The 26,393-nt window shown below is 38.1% G+C and overlaps 1 protein-coding gene across 2 annotated transcripts; it reads right to left on the bottom strand.

The window, feature by feature from the left end:
* Positions 1-3,909: 3,909 nt before the first annotated feature.
* Positions 3,910-17,017, bottom strand: LOC124165723 (broad-complex core protein isoforms 1/2/3/4/5-like). Of its 2 annotated transcripts, XM_046543208.1 has the most exons (7): positions 16,667-17,017; positions 15,294-15,488; positions 13,037-13,219; positions 9,891-9,999; positions 8,278-8,466; positions 5,580-6,091; positions 3,910-4,931 (listed from the first exon to the last, which is right to left on the bottom strand). In XM_046543208.1, the coding sequence occupies exons 2-6, from the start codon at positions 15,477-15,479 to the stop codon at positions 5,625-5,627; spliced, it is 1,134 nt and encodes a 377-aa protein (XP_046399164.1). In that variant the 5' UTR covers positions 15,480-15,488; positions 16,667-17,017; the 3' UTR covers positions 3,910-4,931; positions 5,580-5,624. The 2 variants fall into 2 exon arrangements, with proteins under 2 accessions (XP_046399164.1, XP_046399165.1); XM_046543209.1 differs by lacking the exon at positions 13,037-13,219.
* Positions 17,018-26,393: the final 9,376 nt, after the last annotated feature.

Raw genomic sequence — 26,393 nt, 5'->3', positions numbered from 1 at the left:
GCTGCAAGGGGGACATTTAAAAAAATTCCCAAGATTTAAGGGAGGATAGGCTGACCTCTTTCCGCTACGCTGTCAATGATCACGAACTGCAAACAATGACATTCTCTCACATCAAACCTCACTTGTGAAAATATAATAACAGTACTAGATGGAATGTCATTAGCTTTAACAAGGCAAATCATAACTACATCAGAACAAGGAAAAAACTCCTCGGAAAGGCTATCGCACCAAGTCTACCAAGTGATAATTCCAACCAAAAGATTGAGTTTCGCAAATCACGGTGAACTGAATATCAAACACAACTCAGTAAGAAGAGATTTAAGAACGGCAGAAACACGTACGAATGAAGGTAACTTACAATGACAGGTTATTTTTCCCCAAAGCTGTAAGTTTTCCGCAACAACCAGTACACAACACCAAGATCCACAAACTCACGAACGTCACGGCGGGTCAGGAGTTTCACATATTTCCATACAGAGGGCAATAGCGGTAATGAAAAGAATGTTAGGAATGGAGGCCCACTGCCGGGAAACTTCGATTTTAGGTCAAATTTGATCTCTGTGAAGGTTATTTTCGCGGAGGTATTTAGCGCTCCCAACGCTAGAATTTTATTCCTTCTTGAGATCTATCATTTCTTATAGCACTTCAAATAGGCTAGTATTCCTGAAAATGATGTAGCTCGCTTCATAATAATTCAGTTATAATAGCATTTCAAATCGAAAAAATAAGAGGGGAAGCTGGAGGATAGTATTTGCAATGTTTTTCATGAAAATTTTTTCAAAAACATCGGTATATGGTCAATCGCCGTACAAAGCTCTCAATTATTAGTAGTTAAAAACATTTTTGGTTATGCCGCTAATTAATTTAATTAATTTTCGGCATAATTAATTAAATTTAGCTGCGGTTAATAATTTAATTAATTAATTAAATAGCGGCGGTTAATTTTTTTGGGTGGCTCCTAGACCCAAAAAAATTGATGCGGCGACATATCCAAAAAAGTTTTTAACAACCATATCGAGCACATGCGAAATTTTTTCGAAGAACTCTAAATTAATAGTAGTTTTTCATCAGCCACTTATGAATTTCTCAAAGAACTGAACATTGAGCTGATAAATTCACTAGTAAGCGACGTAAATAACTGTTAATATTTTTTTTGGATTTATCATCATGTTTCTAAGGAAGGTCAAAGGGAAGATGGAACATAATTTCTTGATTGGAGCTCTCACGGCTAATGGTAATTAAAAAAGAGATACATACGGGTGTATGCTGCATGACGTAGTGGAGATTACCCCGACGTTCCGTGACCGACTGCTGGTCACTTCTTCAAGGGAATGATGCTGGGATTTGGTTTTTGCTGCCTTTTTATTTCAGATGGGAGGGGTTGGCGGAGGGTGTGAGGACTGGAGGGGGGAGATGACGAAATGTTGTGGATGACTGGGTTCCATGTATTGCTGATTCTCAATCCGGTATCTCTATTGTAATTATTCTTGTTCTTCTTTATTTCTATGGCTTCGCGGATGAGCCTGGCTTTAAAATGTTTTACCCTCCCAATGACCCTTGATTTTTTGAAAATGTCCGGTGGCTTCGTACTCCACCACGGCTGACTTTGAAGAGTCAACCAGTCGACTCATAGAAGGCTATGGAATTAGTTGAGAGGCTATAGAACTTGCCTACATGCCAAGAAACTTCAATAGTGTCAACAACAACACAATTACCCACGTTTGGGAGAGACATTTAATGAAACCCACAACCTAAACCAAAAGATGACTTCAGGCAAACAGAACAAACCTGACTGAAAAACGACTGCAACTCCTGCCATTACTACCTACTTGCTATACGGTACAGGGACAATGACTACTTTCTAGACCATCCATACAGGTTTTCCACATTAGATTCTATGTTAAGAAATGAATGAGTTGCCAATAGTTATAAAAAAATAAACTGAGAGATCCATCAATGTATACCCTTAAATATAAGTTCTCCTGATGTACTGCACCTCAACAATTTACAATATATATTTTTACACCGCGCCAACATTAATGAAACACACACTGGATTCAAAGGGCTTTGTTATTCATAGATAGCAAATATTCAGACTCAGCAAGGAAGGCAAAAATTGGTCACATGCATGATGATCCCGACCTAATGTAAACATTGAATTTATACATATCACAGAATATCAAGTACATCCAACTACAGTATCCACAGATATACTGCTACTAATACAAAACTCCATTGGTTGCTTTCCATTCATGCGACTCATGGTAACTGTTTATAACTCTCCAATTCCTGCGCGTAATTGTTTGTTGACTTGTGTCACAACAGTCGGCGACACACACAGAATGGAACATGAAAACAGCGACGCAAGTTGACTTGGGTCGACGTGTGTCGATGAATGGAAAGCACTCACTGTTATTTACGCATCAAAATAATTATTTCAATTTCACAAAATAGCCTTCTCCATAAAATATTTTCAGTATAAATAATACAACCTATTCTTAAAATTTTTTTAACATATCTAATGACTTCTAGCTTTACTTTGTGAAACCTTTCCACTATGGAAAATAATAGTATTACACTCAAGAAGATTCATTATCTACACTTAATGGGCATTTCATATGATGGAGTGAAGTAACTTGATGATGTATCCTCCGCTCATCTATAGAAGCTTTTCATAAACATTGCCATGTACTTGTAGACAGTGGCCTTTGAAGGGGTTGAAGTGCTATACAAACTCTGATTTTTCTTCATAACAATATAAGTATGTACTATGTTTTCATAGCATATTTAAAATGAATACAATACAATAAAACATCCCAGAGCAATACTTCATAACAGGCTTTCAAAGACACACATTCTCTCAGGCAAATTCACCTCTCTTTGGGCGAGGTCCTTCTTATCTTAGGAATTCCATTTAGTGATAGGAGTTTTAATACATAAACTGAAAAAGTATAATATCAGGTGACAGGTGTTGGAGCTGAATTCTCTCACAAATTTACATGTGGCAGATGGAAAATCCCAGATGGGCTGCCGAAGAGCAGGCAATATGAGTGGGAGTGCAAAATAGAGTAGAAATTCACAGTGCAAGAGAAATCCAATGAAAAGCTCGTTTTCTGAAAGGAAGTAGCCTCTCTTGCCTAACTCGCAATTGAAGAGGGCAAGTGGAGCCCTTCACCTATCGAAGCAACACATAAGTTGCTGACTGACAAATGTTTCAGCACTCCACAGGAAAATTTCATGACAAGTTTTTGCGGAAGTATATGACCATTGCAAGTTAAACCTAAACATTAAAAAATTACTGGATATTCGAAACTACACGAAAAAGATATTCTCAAGTAATGCATCAAAATATGTATAGGCGAAGAGGCACTTCGCCAGACAAGCTGACACTGCCTGCAGACACGTAGAGGTGCATGAAATCGAAGCCAATAGATGAAGGACTCTAAGCTAAATCAATTTCCAAGTAGACTACTATGAAGAAAACAAACATAACTAGATGCTTTGGTTGGTAATTTTGTTTATTTGGAGATAAATTCCCTTAGAGTTTGGTTTGTATCTCATAAAAGTTGCTTCATATACCTAAAGTCCACTCACAAATAAGAAGGCCTTTCAATAACAATTTCCAGTGAAATCAACATGCATGGTAAATGGCAGTTCTCCTTTTTTCCAAATGAAACAGCAGCTAACAATGACAAATTTTGGCATCATTTAACATACAGTACTTCCTGAGTAGATAGCTGAGTTGAATACATATTAACATCATCCTGTACGGAAAAATGTATTTTTTTAATACTCCACCTAATCTCTTTGCTCTATAACATTCAAAGAATTGTATCTTATCACAAAAATTGAAGATAAAAACTCAAAATTTTAGCAAACAATAAATTTATTAATAAATAGAGAGAAATGTTCGCTAGCTATAAATGATACATGTGATTTATTGTATTATATAATATTTGAACACATGGCCATACTGCTAGCAATACAGATGAACACTTTGTATCTTACACAAACACATTTTGATCACCAATATTCATATTACCGATATATCTTCTTTAAATTACTACAAAGCACCATAGCAGCACACAAAATTGATATTTGTTTGGAGATAACTCAAAATGTTTTCCTGCTAAAATCCTAAGCATCAAATAGTCTTACATTAAGACTAAAATTGCACCTTGATTCAACAAAACATATAGATGGTGGTTGAATAGAATCCATAGGCATAAAAGACTCAATCAGAGCACCAGGACAAGTTTGAAAGATCCATAAAAATACTAATAGTACATATATACATACCTAGCACTCTGTTGAAGAAAGATGGATCTTTCATTTTGTTTGAGCAAAATTAAAAATATGTGCTCATCTTGCTAAATGCTGGAAACGCTCATTACCAATTGATCCAAATTGGCAAAGTCAGCCTCACAAAGAGAAAACACGGCAGCCAACACAAAGACTAGAGAAAACCAAACATCCATTCTTTGCAATCACTTAAAAAGATTTGGGACTTTTTCCACAAATTTCTATTATACAACATCAACCAATTTCATTTCCTAGGCGGCAAGATGAGGGAGAGAAGTTCAGATGGTTGCAGAATAAAAGCGAATTATTTTGAAGGGATGCCGGAGGAGGAAGGGGAAGAGAAGGGGTACAGAAAATACAGCCCCACCCTCATAAATTGTGTTTGTTCAACAACCATCTGGGCTCATGCACCTGATGATGTCGCCTATGTGACAAAACCAGTCCATGTAGAACAAAAAAAAAATCCATGAAAAAAGTACCACATCTTTTTAACTCATTAGAACAGATTTCAACAAATTAGCCCCAAACCAATGAGTTTGTGTATTCCTTGATTCCTTACTGTCATGCACTCATTCACTTTATGCAACAGCTTCATTTCTGTTCAATGCTGACCTTGTTACACTCCGTTCCTGAATTTAAAAAGAATAAATGACAGTTAATTGGTTGAATACAAATTCATAAAGGGAATTGGGTTAAACTGAATTCAAAAATTTAGAAAAGTTAAATTTCTTGTTCACAATTACCTAGATACCTATGCATAATGAATTTTCAATCATATGACACAGTAATGGCTTGTTTCAGGATGTTTTAATGCTATTTAATTTTAATATCTTGTGATGATCTACAGGATTTTTATGGCCTAATTAAAACTATATAAGTTTTCATTAACCGCAACAGACACTTCCATGAATATATAGTTTTCATAACAACAAAAAAGGAAATTGATAATCAAACTTAAATCCTGGTATTCAAATAACAGTATAATCTTTCTTTAAAGGATTAAAGGGATTGTGATGATTTGTTATCTACTGTAGCAAATTCCAGAATACAGAAGCATAAAGTAAAAACAAGTTGAAATATATATAAGTGCGAGCACAAAGAATTTGAAGGCCAGAATTACAATGGAAGTCAGGATGAGAGAGGAAGAGAAAGAATGGAGAATTTCAACGTTGTCATTAAGATGATGTAGGCGACCACTAACAAAACAGAAATTACGATAAATGGTAAATTATCCTACGAGAAGAATAATAAGATTTTCTCTAGATTTTGGAACTTACAGTGAGTACTCAGCACATCTGTGTCCCCCTCTTGCGGCAGGCTGCTCAGACGACATCTCCACCAAGGGCTGAGTGAGATGTACTGGCCGTGGGACTGCTTCCATTTCGACTTGTCCTCGAATCTGCGTAAAGAGGTGAGTTATTTGGGTCATCGTGGTGTCTCCTTAGGATGAGGTCCGTGGGCGTGGGTATTGTCAGTGGATGGTGAGGCCCCAAAAGGCCCGAAGGGTCTGTTGTGAGGTTCAGCCGATCACTGCCGACCACCATCAGGGGGTTAGCAGGCACAACCATCGAGATGGGGTGAGGGGAGGGGCTGCCCTCCCTTGGAGCCTCCCCCGTTCTCAGGGGCTGGTGGGCAAAATACTTTGACTTGAACCGAAGTGACCCGCCACGCATGGTCGAGGCGCCAAAGTGGAGAAGCTCGAGGTGGCGACGGAGGTTCCTCGACTGCCTGATAGTTGCACCACACAGTGGGCAGATGGCAGGCTGGTCGCTCACACCGCTCCTCTTGGCTGTAAGCAATCAAATTATGTAAAGCCAGTCTAATAACTGGGTTGATCACACAGAACCAAAACTGTAATCTGTTAAAAGAAGTAAGTATATGGAAGTGAAGCATTGTGTATTATAAAAATAGTCTTCCTCATTCAGGAATTTACTTCCGCATAATTTTTACATTAATTTACCCGTAAATTGCCACCCAAATTTGGTGAGTTGGTGAGAACATTTGGAGTTCCAGTGCATTGACTCCGGAAGAGCTGTTCATTGAGGGATGTAATCGCTCACGAGACTACACAACTATGAATTAAGCTAGGCCAAAGGGCAAGGCCAAGGAGTACCTGAGAAGTAACCAGCTTGGCTGGAGTCAGAGACATCATCAACTTTAATTAATTACCCCTTTCACTGCTGTTCAATCGCGGAAAACCTACTCACATGCAGCAAAAAGGTTAAAATGCATTCACTGCTGTTAAATCTCCGAAAACCTTCTACTCACATGCAGTGAAAAGATTAAAATGCATTTCGTTGGGCCATGGAGCAGGTACTTACAGGATGGACGTGGTACACCCTCCGAAGGGTCGCTAATCCGGGACCCTTTCCTCGACGAGCTCACCCTCGCTGGCCCCTCTCTTCGACCCTCCGAGCGGGGGGCCTCCCTCCCCAAAAGTGACCACTCTAAATGCATTATGAAAATCTATTAATCAATCCGATCATCAAAAAATGATTGTTTGCATTGCACACCTGTCAAACAAGCAATCAAGTACGTCTTAGAACCGTGTTTCTGCAATGAAAAATAACGATTTTGTTATCTTTGCTAAAATGGCCATTTTCCGGTGGTTCGCAGCCACCTTTTTAGTTAAGATAAAAAAATTGTTATTTTTCATTGCAGAAACATGGTTCAAAGACGTATTTGATTGCTTGATTGGCAGGAGTGCGATGCAAACAATCATTTTTTGATGATTGGATTGATTGATAGATTTTCAAAATGCAGTCAGAGCGGTCACTTTTGGGGACGGAGGCCCAGAGCGTCAAAGAAAGGGGCCAGTGAGGGTGAGTTCATCGAGGAAAGGGTTCCGGATTAGCGACCCTTCGAAGTGCTTCCGCGAAAGTGCTGAGCGCATGGCAGGGAGGAAGAAAAAGTACGTCCACCGCAGTCTGCCGTACTAATGTACCAGGTACGTTCACAGCAGTGAAAGGGTTAAACAATTGGATGAAGGTGGTACTTCATAGAAATTACAAATATTAAACATGGTTAGTGAAACAACTTTGTATTTTCCACCCAGCTTTACAAGTACCCTGATCAATTTCAACGACTAAGCATCATCTTCAAGAGGGGGGAAGTTGGCTCTTATTTTGTATAGCTAGGTGAAAAGTAAAAAGTTATTTCACTCACCATGTATAATCAACTTATCTGTGAAACTTGTCTAAGAATACACACGAGTGTCTGTGGAATTGTGTAAAGTCAAGTGATCCAGAGCTAACACCCTAACTGGTATGCTAATTTTCATCACTTGTATGGTCCATGGGTCATTTTTGCTCCCAGTAGGACCTAGTAGCTATCGAGCATTCAAGTTTGCACAGTGTTCGTCAATCACTTGTATCAATGTGCTCATTCCAATTTGCAAAGAAGAAAAAACTCCCATGGTAACATAATACCAAACACAAACAAGTATTGTGAAATTCCAAGTATGTACTGCTTGAATCAGGCAAGGACGGTTTCAAGTATAAGTACATAGTAGCATGGGCGTACCCAGAATCAAAACTGGGGAGGGGGCAGAACTAGACGTGGTCGTTCAAGTTGAAACTTCTTTGCACAGAAAAGGTCAATGAAACAAAAATTTTAAGGAAATTATGACAGCAATTTATTAGTTTTTATAAATTAGTTTATTTGCTTGAAAAAGTAATGATTTTTATTTTAGTTAATTGTCTCATACTAATATCATTTTTCTTCAAAAGTAAAATTTGTTCATTACTTTTGTTTTGAACTAAATTTATAATCGCTTCTAGAGGGGGGCAGTTGGCCCCCCTGGGTATGCCCATGCATAGTAGGTTTGATTTAAAAAGAGTCCACTCACTAGCATCCTCAGACCTCATAGTCAGGTATATCATGTGATATATTGAGGTGTTAGAACAAAGAAATAAATTTCTGAGTGATGTATGTGGCTACAAATATGGCATGCCTAGCTACTCCACCAGTGGTTACCAGAGTAGTCCTCTCCGTTGGTTCCTGATGGCGCTTCGCCATCCGAGGCTGCTCTCTGAGGACCAGTGACCACCTTGGTGTCTTCTGGGTCATCCCCTCCGCCATCCGACCCTCCTCCCACAATGCTGTCATCACCACGTGCCCACTTGCTATCACTGCCTCCACCTTCCTGACTGCTACCACCGCCAGCTGTCAGCACAAAACAAAAGTCACTCCTCAATAATCAATAAATTTGAGGGACACCCAGGAAGTAATAATACAAAAGTAGAGCAAGAGGTACAGATTTGTCTCTTTCATAATTAGCACCCATAAAATTCAAGGGGCTTTTGAAGGTCAAAGTAAGTCATCAGGGCTCAAGCTCTGTCGGCTACGAAATGAAATTGTAGCTGTCTATCACATCAACCAGTTTGTCATACAATGCTCCACCTACAAACATGTTAAATTAACTCATATTATTCAGTTCCTATCTTTTAATACCAAATCAGTGGCTAGCATCCATTACCATTAATACTTTGAAATATTAAAAAGCATTTTCTGTACATCTCCCAATATGTATAAGGCCCTCTTTCTGAAAAATGTCCGCGGGAAAACTAAAAGCAAAGGCTATGTTTGAAATGTAACTTCAGCAAACCTCCACTAGTATTTACTTTACGACACTGTGGATGCTATACTGATCTGATCTTAATTTTGAAAGCTTCCTTAAAATATTTAATTTTTAAAATGAAATATGAGCTAATTTTAACAGTTTTAGTCTGCCATCCCTCAATTTCAAAGATACAACACTACAAATATAAAGTGAGCTAAGTTGGTTCCAACATCAACCCATAGTGGCTCCCAACTCCCGAAAGGTGATTATGCACATGACTGAAAAGAAAAGGGTTATCATCTGAAAAGTATCTATGAAACCTTTTGGGCTTCTCCAATTCTAGATAGAAAGAACACTGAAATAACACTGAAATAGAAAGAAGAATTCTTCAGAACAATATGCCATCAGAGAGGAAACCAGATTTTCAGCTAAAGCAAGGGGTCATTCACTAAGACTCAAAATTGCAATTCGATACATTAATTTGGTAGATGGAAGGGGAGAATACATTTAATGAAAAAAGTCTTACTCATGCAGCCATTTTCCCCCAACTTAGAATTGAAAAAAAAATGCAAAAGTTTATGCCCATTTTTCATTAGCTAGTGATGCCATTTAAGTTCTGGGTCATGAAGTCATTCAGAGAAACCCGATCCTTGAAGGAAAAAATAACTCATTTGAGAGTTAACGACATCAGACCACGTGAGACAGAGGAGTGATGCTGAGAAGAAGTGACGAAGCAGTGAGGCACTGAGCCAGTGACATCATGAACTTATTATTAAAGTGGTAAGCCTATCAATATGTATATATACAAATAGCTCGAAAAGCAGGTGATGGATTGCAAAATGGAAAAATACAGTTCTCTTGATATTTCAAAAATCTATCGCAATTGACAATAAGAAAAAAATGATGAGCAAGCCCATTAAAGCACCACACAATTTAGTTGTGAAACTTAATTCACCTAAGGCTCATTCATTGTATTTCATATTTAACATCCGAGGTACTTGCACTTCACTTTATGCAGTCAACTTACATTTGTGTCTATTACGTTTCCGTCGCCTTCCTCCTGGCAAGAATGAGTTGATGACATCCTTAGTTAGATTCTGCTGGGCACTGGATCCCATACTTAGCTCCTCCAGTTTCTATATAAATTTAAAGCATTAAGAATCAACAATGAACATATTTAATAGCCAAATATGTAAATAAAAAAACTGAAACACAGACAAATGTTGACTTTATTATACACTATATGCCCAGAAAACTCCAAGATGAGAACTTAAGTTTTAATACATGAAGAAAAACAACTTTTACAAACAGCACTTTTTAAGAATTCTATATTTTGAAATCTGATATGTAAACCCTTCATTACAAATCAGATCAATAAGTTTAAAGAAGGCAAACATTACAAAATGTCAACTTGATACCAAATAATACACGAAGGAAGAGATGTAAGATACAGGAAGGAACAGATGTAAAAACGAATTGTGCACTAGTTTCTGACTGTTGATAATATAATGATAGTCTATCAGGTTGTTTGCAGCAGTCATTTCCCCTCCACCATCCATTTCATACAAGCATATACCTACCCAAAAGCTGCTGGAATCTCTTCAAAAGTTGATATATCCCTTTTATATTGCCACCAGTATAAGAAATATTCTGGCCATAATGGAATTCATGCTTGCATAAGAAGGCAGCAGAGGAAAAATAACTGCAAAGAACCAGCCAAAAAACGTACGTAGTTTCTTGGGTAGCATGGGGTGCCTTCCCTCTTGGTGAGCTATTTTTCAATAACAACTTTGAAAATTTGTCAGTTACATACAGCTCCTAATGTCATTGGCTTGATTTTTAGGTATTTTAGCCTAATTTTAATTCTTCTTATTTCAGGATAGGAGACATTTTATTAAAATGAAAGTATTTATTTTAACTGAGCAAGAAAATATTTCAATTTGAAACAGCGTGAGATAATATATTATGTCTCTCACCACTGTACATAGTTAAATATTGCAAGTGTATAAATTACATCTTTAACCCTATAGGTGTAAAAATAAGTTAATGCGACAGCTGCCACCCACTTTTCATGAGTTGGTGATGTCATATGAGATTTGGTTCATTTACTCATTCCAGGAGAACCTTTCACTAAGAGAAGAAATCACTCAAAATAGCATGAACTACAAAGAACTCCTGGAGACTGATAGGTGAGACCAAGAAGAAGGAGAGACGTGGTGATGCGCTTGGCATGAGTTCATGTTGTTATCAACTTATTTTCGAAAGGGTTAAGGGAGTCAATTTTTTGCCACAAATATATGGCTCAATAAGTTTCCAACAAGGTGAGAGAGGCCATTATTTATAAGGTTTCGAGGAACGTAAAAAAGAGCATAATTCCACATAGGAAAAAATCATTTGCCTTGATGAGGATTCGAGCCCAAATCCCTCACAATGCTATGTTGCACATTTGTGCGTTGAGGGTGACTCCGCGAGGCTATCAGCATGGCTAATCCCAATATGCTAGAATCAGTCAAGAGCGAACACCTCCTAGTACTCAAAATTTGGGCTTTGCTCTCCGGCAGTGGTGCAGTGTCGTACAACTTGGACTGCTATTCACATAATATGCTCAGCAGCCCAGACCATCTTCTCTAGTATAGTCCACAAATTTCCTAAGAGGGGAATGATGCCTCAGTAGCTTAACTGGCTAAAGCACACGTCCAGAAATCAATGGATATAGGTTCAAATCCCAGACAAGGTGAATGATTTTTTCTCTGTGGAATTTCACACATTTTTGGTGATGGACAGTGGTCATACAATTGTTCATTCACTCAGTTTGCAAAATCAATATTTGTTCCTTTCTCAAAAAGTATAAAATAAGTAATGAATTCTTTGTCATCTGAGCAGCATTAACAATTAGTAAATGAGATTCTACCATAGATATTACCTTATATCCTGATTTCAGTATAAACATCAACATGGAAATTGTTGGTGCATTAAATCCGTTAATTTTGATGTTAGAGCTTCATTTAAAATTTGACAATGCACAGAAAAAAAGAGGAATTCAATTTGAAGACTGCAATAGGGTAGTTTCCTTCATCAAAGAAAACAAAAGGCATTGATGTCGATTCGTTACCCACCATTAGTGTATTCATATTACACAAATTATTTGGTTTTTGAAATACCGGTTTTGACGAATGGCAAGGGTCAAATTTTATCCTCATTTGAAAAAGGCCAGATTGGCACCCATGCGATTCCACTCCACGTGACGTCACAGGGACCTAGTTTCTACACGAGAGGATAGGAGTTATACATCGTCTGAGGTTACCAATGCATGCATGAGGCACAGAGCTCAGGGAAACATGTCTTAATAATCACCTATTAAAACTGGCTTAGGTCGGAAAGTTTTCTTCGTTAGATAAGGTATTAATAAACCTTTTTTAAGCCAAGCGCTACCAGCCAACAAGGTACTCAGCTACCCGCTAGCATCCTGCATCCTATCAGCGCTCAAGCCTCGATCAAGGTCACCTCACAAGGTGGGAGGGGGAACCAGAAATGCGTCGCACAGACTTTTTCCCGGCATTCATACTTACCCGCCGCATTTTCGCGCGCTTGAAAATTTTCACTTTTCATTTGATCGCGAAAAATAGATATCGTCATTTGAAAATCTAAAAGCGTGAAATACGTACTCCAGGAGTAATAATCTTTCGATTTAGGCAATAAAAAAATAATAGGAAACCACCCTATTTATGTGCAAGCAACAATCATCCATGTAGCTAATTCATATAATCTAACCACAAGCCAACCGCAAAACCAATGCCACTGGTAGGGTTATAAACCTGGAAAGGAGGGAGCCTAACTACCATCAGAGTCCAAGCTAATACAGAGTCGCAAAAATGCTCCATACAGAGGGGACCGAAGAGTTTCTTGGGGCTCAGTCCAGCAGTAATGCTAAGGAGAGATCTCCTTCTCGAAAGGGTTAAAATAAAAATAATCAACAAAAGAAAATTGCGTTCAATGGTGTCAGGCTCAACTTTGTGGAAGTTGAAGTTTTTCATTTGTGAAAAGAAAATTGGTGAATTTTCCCAAAGGAAGATCTGGGTTGAAATCCCAGCAAAGCCAAATTATTTTTTCATGGCGAATTTCAGCCTCGGTGTGAATAGCCATGAAGATTCCACTTTTGAGACAGGGCCCTACCTCTGAGCCAACAGCAGCCGAAGCGAGGCCCTGGATGTTGAGGAAGTGCGCTGCTTGGAGGAGAGAGGGCAGCTGGTTGGGGTCCACTGACACCTCCCCTCGGTACACAAACTCGAGGAGGGCCTCCAGGTCATGAGCAGCCACTCCCGCCAACAACAACACAGGATGCTTGCAGGGCGTGCTCTGCAGTAAACAACACCAATGCCACTTTCACAGGTTGCCCATCACATGCCTCGCCCACCACCAAAAATACTGAAATTTTTTTCAGGCGAGAAAACAATCAACTTATCAGAGGAGGTTGGCTAATTTATGCAATTAAACCAACTGATAAAATTTGGGGAAGGTGAACGAAAGAAGATACGTAGTGTAGAATACGTTTCCCAGGCCCATAAAAATAAAATTTCTTTGGACTCAAGTGGCTATGCTAGATATTTAAAAAATAAATGCACTCAATTATGTATGAACATGTAATGCCCCAAATATGGCTATTGCATTGAAGGTTCACCTACTCAATGATACAATCGGAATGCTCATTTGGATAAGTAGAGCTCACCCCAGACTAAGCCACAGGCAGGCAAAATTCTACAAATTTAGGATAGTAGGGCCTATTTCTTTTCCCCGGACCACCTTGCACTTGGAGGATTTTTATTTTGGGGCTCCACCCAGGATTTGAACCTACGATCCTTAAATTCTTGGGTAGCCAAAAACTCCATCCACTGGGTTACGACACTCCTCACTTAAGCAAAATTGTGAGCGAAATGAGATAGGATCCTAATATCTGTTCGTGAATTCAAAGAAGTTGAGTGGCTATTTATCGAATTTTCACATTCATTCCTTGGTCCCTGTATTTAAACTTAGGTACATACAATAAAAAAGGGTAATATGTATTTAATTACTTTAGCATTACTTATTAGTAAATTAATTTTATTAAAGTTTTAATCAATAAATTATTTCTAGTACATGCAAAACAATATATGTATTATCTTAACCTTCTGTACATATGTGTAGAAATCTTACATTGTGTGCAACACCAATTGAACAGTGGAAGCAAACACAACCAAAACCACATTTTATTGAGAGAGAAGTGCTCCAATTCTTAATTTGAGCATGCAAAGCTTCACTTTTGTCATGGGTCACCATAATAATTATTTTTTTAGATAAATCATCGTATTTCAACATTTACAGCTGCAGACATGATACACATAGATTTGAAGAAGAAAGCTAGTGCAAGTATAATCAATGACCACTAATGAGCAATAAATTGCAATAAAACCAATATCAAATAAAGTAAACATGAATTGCACTAAGTCTTCCACACACCGCGCATAGTTAGACATCTTATTACAATAATGATATTACTTATTTTCACAAACAACCGGGAAGTTGGAAATGGACACTCAACAGACAGTTTCATGGATGTAACCTTCTGCCTCCTGAAGTTTACATCCTGCCATACAACACCTCTTTCAGTGCATTGACTTGCACTTATTTTCCCCGACCAAGGGAGTCAAAGTTATTTTAATGCATCAAAAGGCATGGGAGAGTTACTTATTTGCTCTTTAAGATAAATCTTACACCACTTTACTCCTATTAGTACTGATGTATTCAATGATTAATTCTATATACACTGTCTTCTTCTTCTACTGACTTTATAATTTCCTTGGCGACACACGACCTCTGGTGCATTCAATGCAGTAGGTATAATTTTAAATTCTTTAGAGCAACAAGAAGCATTCTGAAAATACACAATATACTCTGTAAGATCTTGCCACCTTACATAGTCAATACCATGATCCCCCTCTCAGTAGTCAGCAAAATTAACCCAACTCAAAAGCCCCACACTATAGTAATGATCACTAATGTAAGGATCACTAGTGTATACACTAGTGATCCTTACATAATACTTGACCGATATTTTTAGGGACAGTAAGAAGGATGTGCTTAGTGATGGAAAAATTTAGTGACATTAAGTCTAGATATACATGACACTTAGATCTCCATATGAACAAAATGGTTTGCATTAAATAACCATTTTTGAAAGCTTAGTTTAGTTACCTCCACAGGTGCAACTTTTAAAAGATAGAAAAGAATGATCATGTGATTAGTATGAGCACAGCATTGCTTAACCTTGATACTCTTACTGTAAATGCTGTGTTGAAGTGGCAATACTCCTCCAACAACATGTACTCAAATTACCAAATCATATTTAGCAGGAAATGCATGAAAATAAACATGAACTGATAAAGTGCAATCTAACCTTGATCAAATCAAGCAAGAATGGACTAGCAGCACTTAGGACAATTTTGTGAGCTGGGAAACTCCTACCACCGGCTGCCAGGGTGACGTCCACTAAATCACCATGACATCGAAGCAGCTGAACCGTTGAGACAAGAGACGTTCCAAATTCTCCCCATGCAAGACTGCACTGTTGGTTACTACCCATGATGACCACCTGTAAAGATATATAACAACCATAAGTTTAATGATGAAGTTTTAAACATCTTTCAAGGCTGATGAGCAATAGGCATGTCAGGCATAATGTCCCATATACTCGCAAAATGCATAGTAAATTTAGGACAAATATATGTCAAAATAGATGCTATTAAAACGACGACGAAGCAAGAAACCACCATATATGTGTGCATACATTTTTCACCTCTAAGGGAAAGATAAGAATGAAATGTATACAACTTAAAAAGCATATTTCTGAAATAATAAAGAATGAGAGTAAATTGCGAATCCCTTGTATTTTTCACCACAAGAGAACAAGACGCATCAATAAGCAAAAAAATGAAACCCTAGTTAATCTCCAGCTACACCTAGTAGCACCCTGTTTATACATCAGGATCTACCAAGATCCAACCGGACTAGCTGGATATATTAAGACTTTATGGATATATCAGGACTTCCTGAACCCAGCGAGGTGTGCTAAAACACATAAGGAGCTCAAATATTATCAATTTTCTATCTAGACCTAGCAGCACCAGGTTGGACCTAGCACAATTTAACAGGATATATACATAAAACCTAGCAGATATCGCTGGATCCTGGCTCCAGCTGGATGTCTTTGGACACAACAGGGCCTCCAATGAAATGTTTTCCATTATAGCCATTAAAAAAAATGACAACTCCGACTGCTCCTGAACCTAAGCAAAGAGTCTAAAGACAATTTTTAAGTGAGGGACAGAAGGAACTGCTGATGCTGTTTCGCCGAGAGCTGATTCAACGGGCAACACAACTCATTGAAAGGGCGCGTACATTAGTTTTGCATTCCACGCTGTATTGCTAACTCATTTACCAAGGTAACAACCACAAGCTGTATACTGAAACTTTATTTACTAAAAAATGAAACAACATCTAATCGACTATTAAAAATTTGTGTTTGCCAGTGACACACTGAGCAACTTAACACAAGAAATACATGAGAGTACATGGGAACTACGACCACCAAAGCCCACCATCCCATTCACTACCTTTGTCAGCCATAAAAGGCATTTTAGTCATTGTATACATTGAGTAAAGATATAACATACAAGCGTAAAAAATTCTCTCATCTAGTACCACACTGCCAGCAGTTTAAACAGGAATATTACATTACTTAGTGAGTACAACAAAGGGGAAATGTTTTACCTGTTGCGACAGGTCTTGTGCGATTTTAATAGCGGCGACAAAGAGATGATTTTGCTTCCACCACTGTCTTCCAGATATTACTCTTACTAAGGTAAATATAAACACCAAGGCCAACTGAGAGCCGTAACAGGGCTGAAATGTAAAGTGTGACTACAAGTAGGTAGTTCTTCAATCAAACTTCGGTGAAATGAGCAGCAATAGACTTTAAAACAAGTTGATTTTCTCAGAAACTGTCATATACATGTACTTAATTAGTTGATAAACAGTATTAGGCTGCCCACCGGCACGAATTCACTTTCATTTATTTGTAAACAAATCACCCCACACCAATGCGCACGTTAAGTACGTCGTCGCGAGCCCAAATCGTGAAGTCGGAACAAATATGTTGACACAGAAATCTACATCGCAGGATAAAGACGCGCGTAAGTGCGGGAATATGAACAGATAAAATCTCGATTTTATTGTTTTATTAAAAGAGATTAATCATACATACCTAATCACCGATTTTTTTGTTCTTTCAGTTAATATTTCATGTTGGAGCTAATTGTGAGCGAAGGGTACTGCGGTTAAAACGTTTTTTCGAAAACTATTACTTTCATACAAACCGTTTTGACAACACGAGAAAAAGAAAGGTGGTATTTTCAATACAAAGAGAACATGTTAGGAAAATTATGTAAAATAATGGAGATATACGTGTTTGAAAATGATGGCATTCTGAAAATAATGTGGAAAAACGGGTGAAAATTATGTCAAATCAGTGAGAAGTGGACAGCAGTTGCTATATAGCTTATGTGTCACATGGGCGGGCGAAGGTTGGGCAGTGGCGTAGCCAGCAATTTCGTTCGGGGGAAAACCAGGCGGAAAAATTTTTGAAAAACAGGTAGAAAGTTTTAATCTAATTTTTGCCCTTTTCATAATCGAAAAAAAAATATTCGTTGAATAAACATTTGGTAAATTCATGATTTCTCATTATTTTATATTCTTCAATGAAGGAAAATAATTGTGTTTTCATATTTCGGAGGGGGGGGGGACCCCCGGACCCCACCCCGGCTACGCCACTGAGGGTGGGCCAGATTATAAAATATGTGGGCCTAACCTCAAGTTAACGTGAATATATACGAACGATAAAATATAGTTCAAAACATTTATTTATTGGCCTTACTCGAATAGCATTTACCTTGGCAAATGGCAAACCCTTTCCTGACATACCACGCAACAAAAACAAATTATGCCTCAGGCTTTAACTCGTTTTATGTCCAAATAAAGTGAACTATGGAAGAAGGTTCTTCTATAGTTTAACTTAGGAATTCGATTCTGAAATTTGTCCGTCTTATTTGGGTGGGCCAAAGGGTGGGCCGAAAAAAATTTGGTTGGCCCCGGGCCCACCCTGGCTCACCCCTCGCGCCACCCACTGGTAGTAGAAATATCACTGACACTTCAATACTCCAATAAAACAATACTGTTCAAAACACTTCAATACGCCAATACCGTGTTATAACCAGGGGGTTTCAGGGGAAGGGGGAGGGTGATGGCTCACAGGGCGCTATTGAAATCTGTTTGATGCGGTGATTCGAATAACTATATTTGTGAAGAGGGCACAGGGTAGGTATATATCCCTACTCAGTGAAGAGGGTACAAAAATGAAGAGTATAACACGTAAAAATGGTCGTAGAGTGGCGCCTGCCACAACTTCAATAGCCAGAGAAACATAGAATAGGTTTTACAGGCGGTGTGGGAATAATATGTAAAGCGTTTTTTGGGTGATAAGCCGTCGAGCAAAGGAAATGAGCGCCCCAGGCTATTTATTCCGATTATTTCGTCTTAACTAAAAAGGGCTAACTTAATTGTTAAGGTTAGCCAAGAACAACTACATAAAACAATAATAGTGTGCAATATTCGCTAATTTCTTCAATACATTCAGTAGCAATCATTAAAAATAATCAGAATAAACGTCCTGGAATATTCAGTAATATGACTAATACTCCATGCATGCAAAACATTCCGAGACTTGAAATTCATCACTGCGAAAAATCTAGAAATGTTTTCATTCATGCAGTGCGTGACCGCTTCCAACGGTGCGCACAATATTACGTAACGAGCACATGGCAATATTATAACAGTCTCAAGACGGTAGTGTTATAGAAAAAAATTCCAACAACATGAGAAACTCATTATTCATTTGAAGGGGAAGGCATACGAAATTCCATTTATTCAGACATAAGTAAAAAATAAAACCTCGTCGCTGAAACTAATGCTTACCTTATAATCCACCAAAAGAGGGCCAGTTGCAACGAATTGAATGGTTTACAAACCTTCTTCTTGAACAACTACACACATTTATCAGCTTTCATGGCAATCGCATGAATAGTGTAGTATAAATACAATTGTATAAATGACAAACAAATTTAATTCAGAATATATACCAGTGACGTCATAGCAAACTTAGCAGTGCCGGAACGCACTTTTCTTCACTTTTTTAGAAGTGAAATATTACTCTGTGTGTTTTTTATTACAAGTTATTATGTACATTTTATCACATTTTTTTGTTTTGGCTATGAATGTATAAATTAGAAATTTAGTGGCAGCAAAATTGATAAAAATTTTATTTGACTATTATGTCTTTTGTTTACCAGTTCCGGAACGGCGCTCCGGCGCGTTCCAGTACCATGATATCACCGATGTATACTGATTTTTAATCAATGGAGGACTCAATATTTCTACAGCAGTGTAATTCATCATCCAAGGAGTTTTTTGTGGTAGGGGCATAACTCTTTTCCCCCTACTATAGTAGGGGGAAGAGAGTTGGAGTTGGAGAGAGGATATATCCTTTAGCCTGACCGTTGATTTTATCCGGTCCGCAGAGTTTCGTATCGCCAAAAGTTTCCGGAGTCATCGCCGCGGAAGTCACGGCCAACTCACGTACTAATCGTATCCGCCTCGTCTCGGTTCAACAGTCATTGCGTCTCAAAAGTTAGGTAAGGCTGACAAATATTTATCTACCGTGACAACGATATTTCGAAAATTTTTTCTGTTTTCAACGTTAAATTCAAGATTAACTTCTGTTTTTACTGTTAAAATACTTCTTGAGGGAAGTAAAAATTGACTTTTAATAGTTATTTCTTCACTAGTATTTATTCAAAGGTCAACTTTAACTTAATAAATATCAGTTTTTATATAATAACTCAATTATAAGCTTCAGTATTAAGCATAGAGTAGATACCTCTAAATTTTACGGTGCCAAGTGATATATGGTGGAAAGGCTATTTGGTATAATAAGCCATCTGGTAAAATAAAATTTTATATGATAACAATAACAAATCAATCGCACGGTCTACAATTTTATTTTAATTCCCTTCAACTCCTCAACTTCAAAATCAGGGCAACTTATATCTGACAAACGTTGCTGAGCTGCTGTGGCGGATTTAGGTTTTTTGGGGGTAGAGTTCATTTCTTACCTCAGCGCCTTGGGTGTTTGCAATAAAATGCAGCGATAATGCGTTTGTCTGATATATGAAAAACAAGTAGATTGTAGATGGTCATCAATTTACATTGGAAAATTGTTTTTTGTTCTTGTGGAATAAAAACTTACATTCGAGAGCTACCTTAAATATTAACGCCATGCCCTGCAACGCGCCACTGATAATCGCTGAATGATTTTTAATCCCATGTTACAGTGATTATGGGGTGAGCTAGATTTACAGATGCCCCTTTGCACTACTGAAAAATTACCATATTTTCAATTTTTCCAGAAATTACGTGGGGAGGGCAGCAGCTATCCTCATGATGGCACTGCGGTGTTTAATTGCGTCGAAATATGTGTAAAATTGTGGACAGTACGATAGATTTGTTATTATTATTATTATGATCACATAAAACGCTGTTCCACCATATACACCCGGCACCGTTTAATTTATTGGTACTTGCCTAATCTATGCTTTAGTTCACACTTGGGAAATTTACCAAAATCTGATACCGATTAAGTTAAAATTGGCCTTGGAATAAATAGAAAAGAAGAAAAAACAATTTTAAGTCAATGGCTACTTATCTAAAACCTCATTAACCAAAGAAAAATCATTACGGTACAAGAAAGCAGACGCACTCACTAAGTACCCAGTATTCGCGCAAGTTATTTAAGGCGCAAGCAGTAGGATGGCTTTGTTATTTACTAAGCAAGTAGCCACCTATATTTACCAAACTGAATATTTGCATAGAGGGGAATGCGAGTCTCGTGAGAGCATAAAATCTTAACTTCGCCTACTTTGCTGAAATTGTTGAGTTTTTACGCTCAAGCAACGTTCCTCTTCATCAGTTGAGGAGGTTAAGGATTTCCATCGAAGAGCTAAAAAGAGTCTTTTGCAAGCGTAAAAAACTTTTTGTGTTTCGCCACCAGCGATACTGAAGCCTATTTAAGCACATACAAAAGTTCATGAGCCCCACTTTCACTAACTTCCCACCCAGGCTTGTTATTTACAAAACCATCAGCTAACTAATAAAAAAATATATCACGCCCAATGGTCCACCCCGTGAGCCTGGGCTCAAATCCCGTTCTGCAGCGGAGGTTTTTCAGGGACTACGCGAGTGCTTTGTGGAGGGTAATAAAAATTCAGCACTCCGTCCGTCGGATGGAACGTTAGGCCGTGGTTCCCGCGGCGAATTTAAACATTATAGGATGCAAACGGCTTAAGGCGCAACCATAAATGCAGCGCTGATAAATTCAACCGATTCAGGCGTGATATAGTGGAAGTTCGATACATTAAAATGAAATTCAATTGCACTTTTCCAAAATTATTTTAATACGAACGATTCCCACAGTTATTTTAGTGCTTAATGATTATTAAAGTAAAAGTGGAAAAGGGCGATAAAAATTTTATATTAATATGCAACATTGATAGTTAAAATTCAGCAAAAATGTAGTAATAGAGCCATTAGAAATGATATTATACGAATGTTATATAATGGCGCATGGAATGAAACCCAAATTCAATTCTCAATATGTTAATTCTTAGGACGACTTTTGTTCTTCATTCCGAAAAATTACCTCCTTCATAAGTTATACTTACCTAATATAACGGATTTTAGTCCCTGGAAAAGATCAAATAAAGAAATTTCAGATATGTTTATTAATAACAATTTTCATTTAAAAGTAATTAAATAGGTGTCTTGATCTCCTCATTCGTAAAAAAATTATTGTAAAAAAAACGATGAGCGTGACTTTGGAGGGATGGTTACATTCACTATATTCAATGTCAAATTGCAACCATATCGCTTGTATTTTGCTCATTGTAAGCTTACGAGGAAAATTTTATTAATCACCTCTAACAGCCGCGGCTTGTTCCTCGTTCCCATAAGTTTCTAGGGTTTTCAACGGGGTGAAATGTTCTGGAGAACGACATAAAAGATCAGTCGTTTAGAGATCTATCTCGTTCCTCGCCATAAGGGAAACTTATAGATTGATAACTGACATTAATGTAAGGTTGGTACCCCTGACCGGAAGGTGGTCAGAGCGGTTGTGTGTTAACCTGTGTAATGGTGTCTTGAGTTCCATTGTGAATAAAAGGAGTTTAAAACAGTAGTAAAGTCTTGAATAATTATGTGTATATTTTCAAAGTTTAAAGTAATCCAGAAGATAAAACAGAAACTATATAACGTATCTTATACCAGGTGAGTTCTTAAAATTACGGGAACCAATTTTTTAAATTTCTCGTAAGTTCGGAGAGTTCGATTGCTAATTATTTAAAATTATGTTGGTATACAGGTGAGTTAAAAATCTAACAGAAAATCGTCTTTATTGAATATGCAGTCACACTACTTATAACAAGGGGTACCGACTTGTAAAAAATATTGGGGGGTCCTTTCTGGGGGTCTTGCCCCGAGAAATTTTATAAATAGTGCGTTTTAAAGTTAAAAAAAAAAACATTTTAGAAAAGTCATATGATCAACATTAGAACCCGGAAAACTCGACTCTCTAGAACTCGACACTCCAGGGGAAATCTAAAAGCCTGACATATCTTTTCCTTCCCACTCATAACGAATTTTTGAGGGTGCTCGGACCCTCTTAATCCCCATGGAGTCGACGCCACTGCTCATACCAAAGAATCGGGGATAGCAAAGTTGCGAAAAAACAAGAGTTTTTGCCTTATTTGTCCACCGTTTCCATTCAAGCTTGTTCGCGAATTCCTCCTTTCAGATATTTCGCGACCTCGAGTCGTATTTTTTTCGGCATCTGAGACGGTGATCGCAGTTTCCGCGGTGTTGCCCTCGACCTTGGCTGGTGGTGGTCGCACCAAGGACTTTGGCCATCCATGAGGGTGTAAACTGGTACTGGGGGAGGACATATCGCCAGATAGATATCGCTGGAGCTGGAAAAAGAGAGGTGGAGAAGGGAGGTAAGATAAGACATGGGTGTTTATATTACGTGAGGAAACTTTTACTAAACCACCGATGATCATATTATCATTCGACCACCTGATGACGACGCTAAAAAGTTCAAACCAGGGTTGTGTTCTAGCTATAATTTTTGTGGTTTAGTAAAAGTTTCCTCCCGTGATAAAGTTTGTAATGGAATACCACAAAGTTTCCGAAGATCGTGTTTTTTTCTTATGGGCGTTTATTCCTGTTCATTTGTCAATAATGGCTTGTCAAAGCTAACGCTAGAGCTAGCTGTCCATGAGAAGAAAATGCAACAATGGAAGCGAAAGTCGCTTATATTTCTTCGCCAAATTATTTTAAGTTGCGTAAATTTTCTTCTCATAATCCACCATACCAAGCACTTCGTCGTTTCTTCTCCTCTCCATCAGCTCTACCTTCTCCTTTTTTCTCCGCACCCATATCTCGAAGACCTCCAACTCTTTCCTCAGTATCCACGTTTCCGCACCGTAAATAGGGGTACCCTCTTCAATAGCCACTTATTTCAACTCTTACGTGGCTATCCTCATATCAGTTCTTTTCTGGTCATGAACGCCTTCCAGTTTCCAGCTGAACAGAATCCTCATTTAACAACTGGAAAGCTAGGTGATATTCTCACTCCCCCGCGTCTCGAGGGAACTATTTCGACTCCATAGTTATTAAAACTTGCTATTACTGAAGATAGGACAGCATTTTTAAAGATAAACCAATTTTCTTGCAGACGCCTAGCAAATTTTATTTCTGCATCCTAAGGGTTTGAGAATTTTTTACAAATTAATGGATAAAGATGGAGCTGTTCTGATCCTTCGCTCATTCAAACCGTGTACTTGAACTGCTGGCAATGAATGTCTCCCAAGGTAACGGTGCAAACTGGAGCCTCATCTAAGTAGTCTTGCCATGGGGTGTCATTCACTCCCGCGGACGCCATTTATAAAGATCGTTTCAGGAGGAATCTGCAATTTTATATATTTATTTATCTCAATTACCCCGGAAAACAGCACGATGAGGCCTTTATATCGGGAGTTTAAACAATCAACAACAGGCGATCACAAACACGCTTGTCCTGGAAGAGGCAACCTATCCAGACGGGACTCGAACCCGCGACCTTCAAGTATGGTAGGCGAGGAATTATCCCCGCCGCCACCGAGGCCGACAATAAAATTTTGGGTTCGTCCGGGATTTGAACCCGACACCTCTCGCACCCTAAGCGAAAATCATACCCATAAACCAACGAGCCAATTGACACGATACTTCAGGAGGTGTTAAGGAAGACAATTTTAAGCATTTTTTTAATCATATACATGTCGCAATTCCTTAGTTACTGAGCTATGCCAACGCAAACATTTTTGGATACACTTTGGTTTCCATGAAAACGGCTTTTTTTCAGTAACCGGCCTATTCGACATTTTATTTTATACTTTGGATTTTGAATGGCATTAAATATTTAAGGTTGGACGAAATAGTACGATTATAATTGTCTGAAACAATAAATCACAAAATTAGTGAGATAGCGCATTGCATTGTTTATACACGCAAAATATTGCTTTAGGAAATTGTAGCCGCACATTTTCGTCCAATCTTACTTACTTAATTTCTTCAAAAATACGGAGTAATTCATAAAACGTCGAAAAGGCTGGATACCCAAGAAAAACCATTTTCATGGTAACTGCAAAGTACACAAAAAATGTATGAATTTCCATAGCTAGGTGACTGAGGAGTTGCGACACCATGTTTTTGGACAAAAAATGCAAAAACTATTCCCCCCCTATCACCCCCTGAAGTATTGATGATTTCTCCTGAAACACCATGTATATTTAATATATTACTATTCTCTACATTTTATTTTACAGAGACCCTTTGCCACATACCGAATTCTCCGAAATTCTGATTTGTCTCGCGATTGAAAGCTCAAAAAGGAACAGGACTGCCTTGACTCACTAGCGTTTTTTTAAACAGAAGTCGGCACGAAAATTATATGGTTGTCCTTGCAAACGCGATGCTCCACATTTCTTCCGCAGTCCAGGGGGCCAATTCAGGAAGGACTCGAAATTTCGTAGCCTCGATATCGAAGGCGAATCCTTCGAACGGTTTGATGCCATCATAAAATCCGAGGATTCAAAGCCACTCAAACACTTCCCTGATGAAAATGAGTTTATTTAAATAAGTTTCTGAAATTTCACAACTTCGCTGTGGCTGACAATACATCTAACGGCCGATTGGAGAATCCTCCATTGTAACATTTTTGTCATCAGTGATAGAGATCCTTATTACTTACTCCGCCATTGAGCACGTATGTATCATTTCACCGTTCCCAGAATGTCATTCAGCCAATCGAAGACCGCAAATAAGTTATGTAAAACGCTGTCAGTTGGATGAGACTGCAGAGGCAGAATGGCCAGAGCGGGCGGGAATCTCTGCCGGGATTTGTACATTTTTTATACCTGTGTCATACATTTGTTATACCTATGTTGCACATTTATATTACCTATGTCATACATTAATTATACCTATATCAATGTATCATTCATATGCTATACCTTTGTCGTGTATTTGTTATATCAGTGTTGTACATTATGTTGACATTCCTGAGTACTCAAGGTGTGTTGTGAGCGAATCTCTAGAGCCAAGATAATGAAGTCATGGTTGTGCAGCTCTTCGTCTTAAAAAAATTTAGAGCCTTCGGTTTTTATGAGCGTTGAAAGACTGTTACCTTTCAAGGTAGACAGAAATAAAATTATTGACATGTTTTCTCAGTCGTCAGAAGAACTGAAAAGATTGTTACTTTGAAATGTTTTATTTTCTTTGTTTTTTTACCAGAAAAAGTGTACCTACTCTCAATTTTTTAGGGGAGGACAGTGGCGTAGCCAGGAATTTCGTTTGGGGTCGTCCAAAACCAGGGGGGAATTTTTTTAAATACAGGGCACTGAGTTATGGATTTTAAACTAATTTTAACACTTTTCATGATCGAAAAAACTTCAATTTTCAAAGAAATATTTTGTAAATTAATAATTTTTCAATATTTTGTCGTCTTTTACGATGAAAATAGTTTTTTTTAATATTCCGGGGGGTGATTTGCTCGTTGGAGCCCCTAGGGCCTTTAGATAATTCGTCCGCCCAGGGTTGAGAGCTGCAATTATTGAAACATTAACGATAAGAAATGGGAGTGGGAAAATGATCACATGGTCTTGAATGTAATATGGTGTGCTACCGTTTTCTCCGTACCTAAAACACCATCGAAGGTATCCTCAAGGAAGGCAGAACATGTTCGTTTTATTTCAGAATTTAACTAAGTATGCTAAAAGTAGCCCTTTACGTTATGTTA

This window comes from Ischnura elegans, chromosome 9 (assembly GCF_921293095.1).
Source record: "Ischnura elegans chromosome 9, ioIscEleg1.1, whole genome shotgun sequence".
Classification (NCBI taxonomy): domain Eukaryota; kingdom Metazoa; phylum Arthropoda; class Insecta; order Odonata; family Coenagrionidae; genus Ischnura; species Ischnura elegans.
Note: the sequence above shows the minus strand (reverse complement) of the source record. Positions and strands in the feature narration are given on the sequence as shown.

Coding starts and splice junctions, on each gene's coding strand:
- LOC124165723 (XM_046543208.1), bottom strand. CDS start 15,479: ATGGGTAGTAACCAACAGTGCAGTCTTGCATGGGGAGAATTTGGAACG. Junction 13,220..15,293: donor TCTTGCTTGATTTGATCAAG/GTTAGATTGCAC, acceptor TGTTTACTGCAG/AGCACGCCCTGCAAGCATCC. Junction 8,467..9,890: donor GAAACGTAATAGACACAAAT/GTAAGTTGACTG, acceptor TTGTGCTGACAG/CTGGCGGTGGTAGCAGTCAG.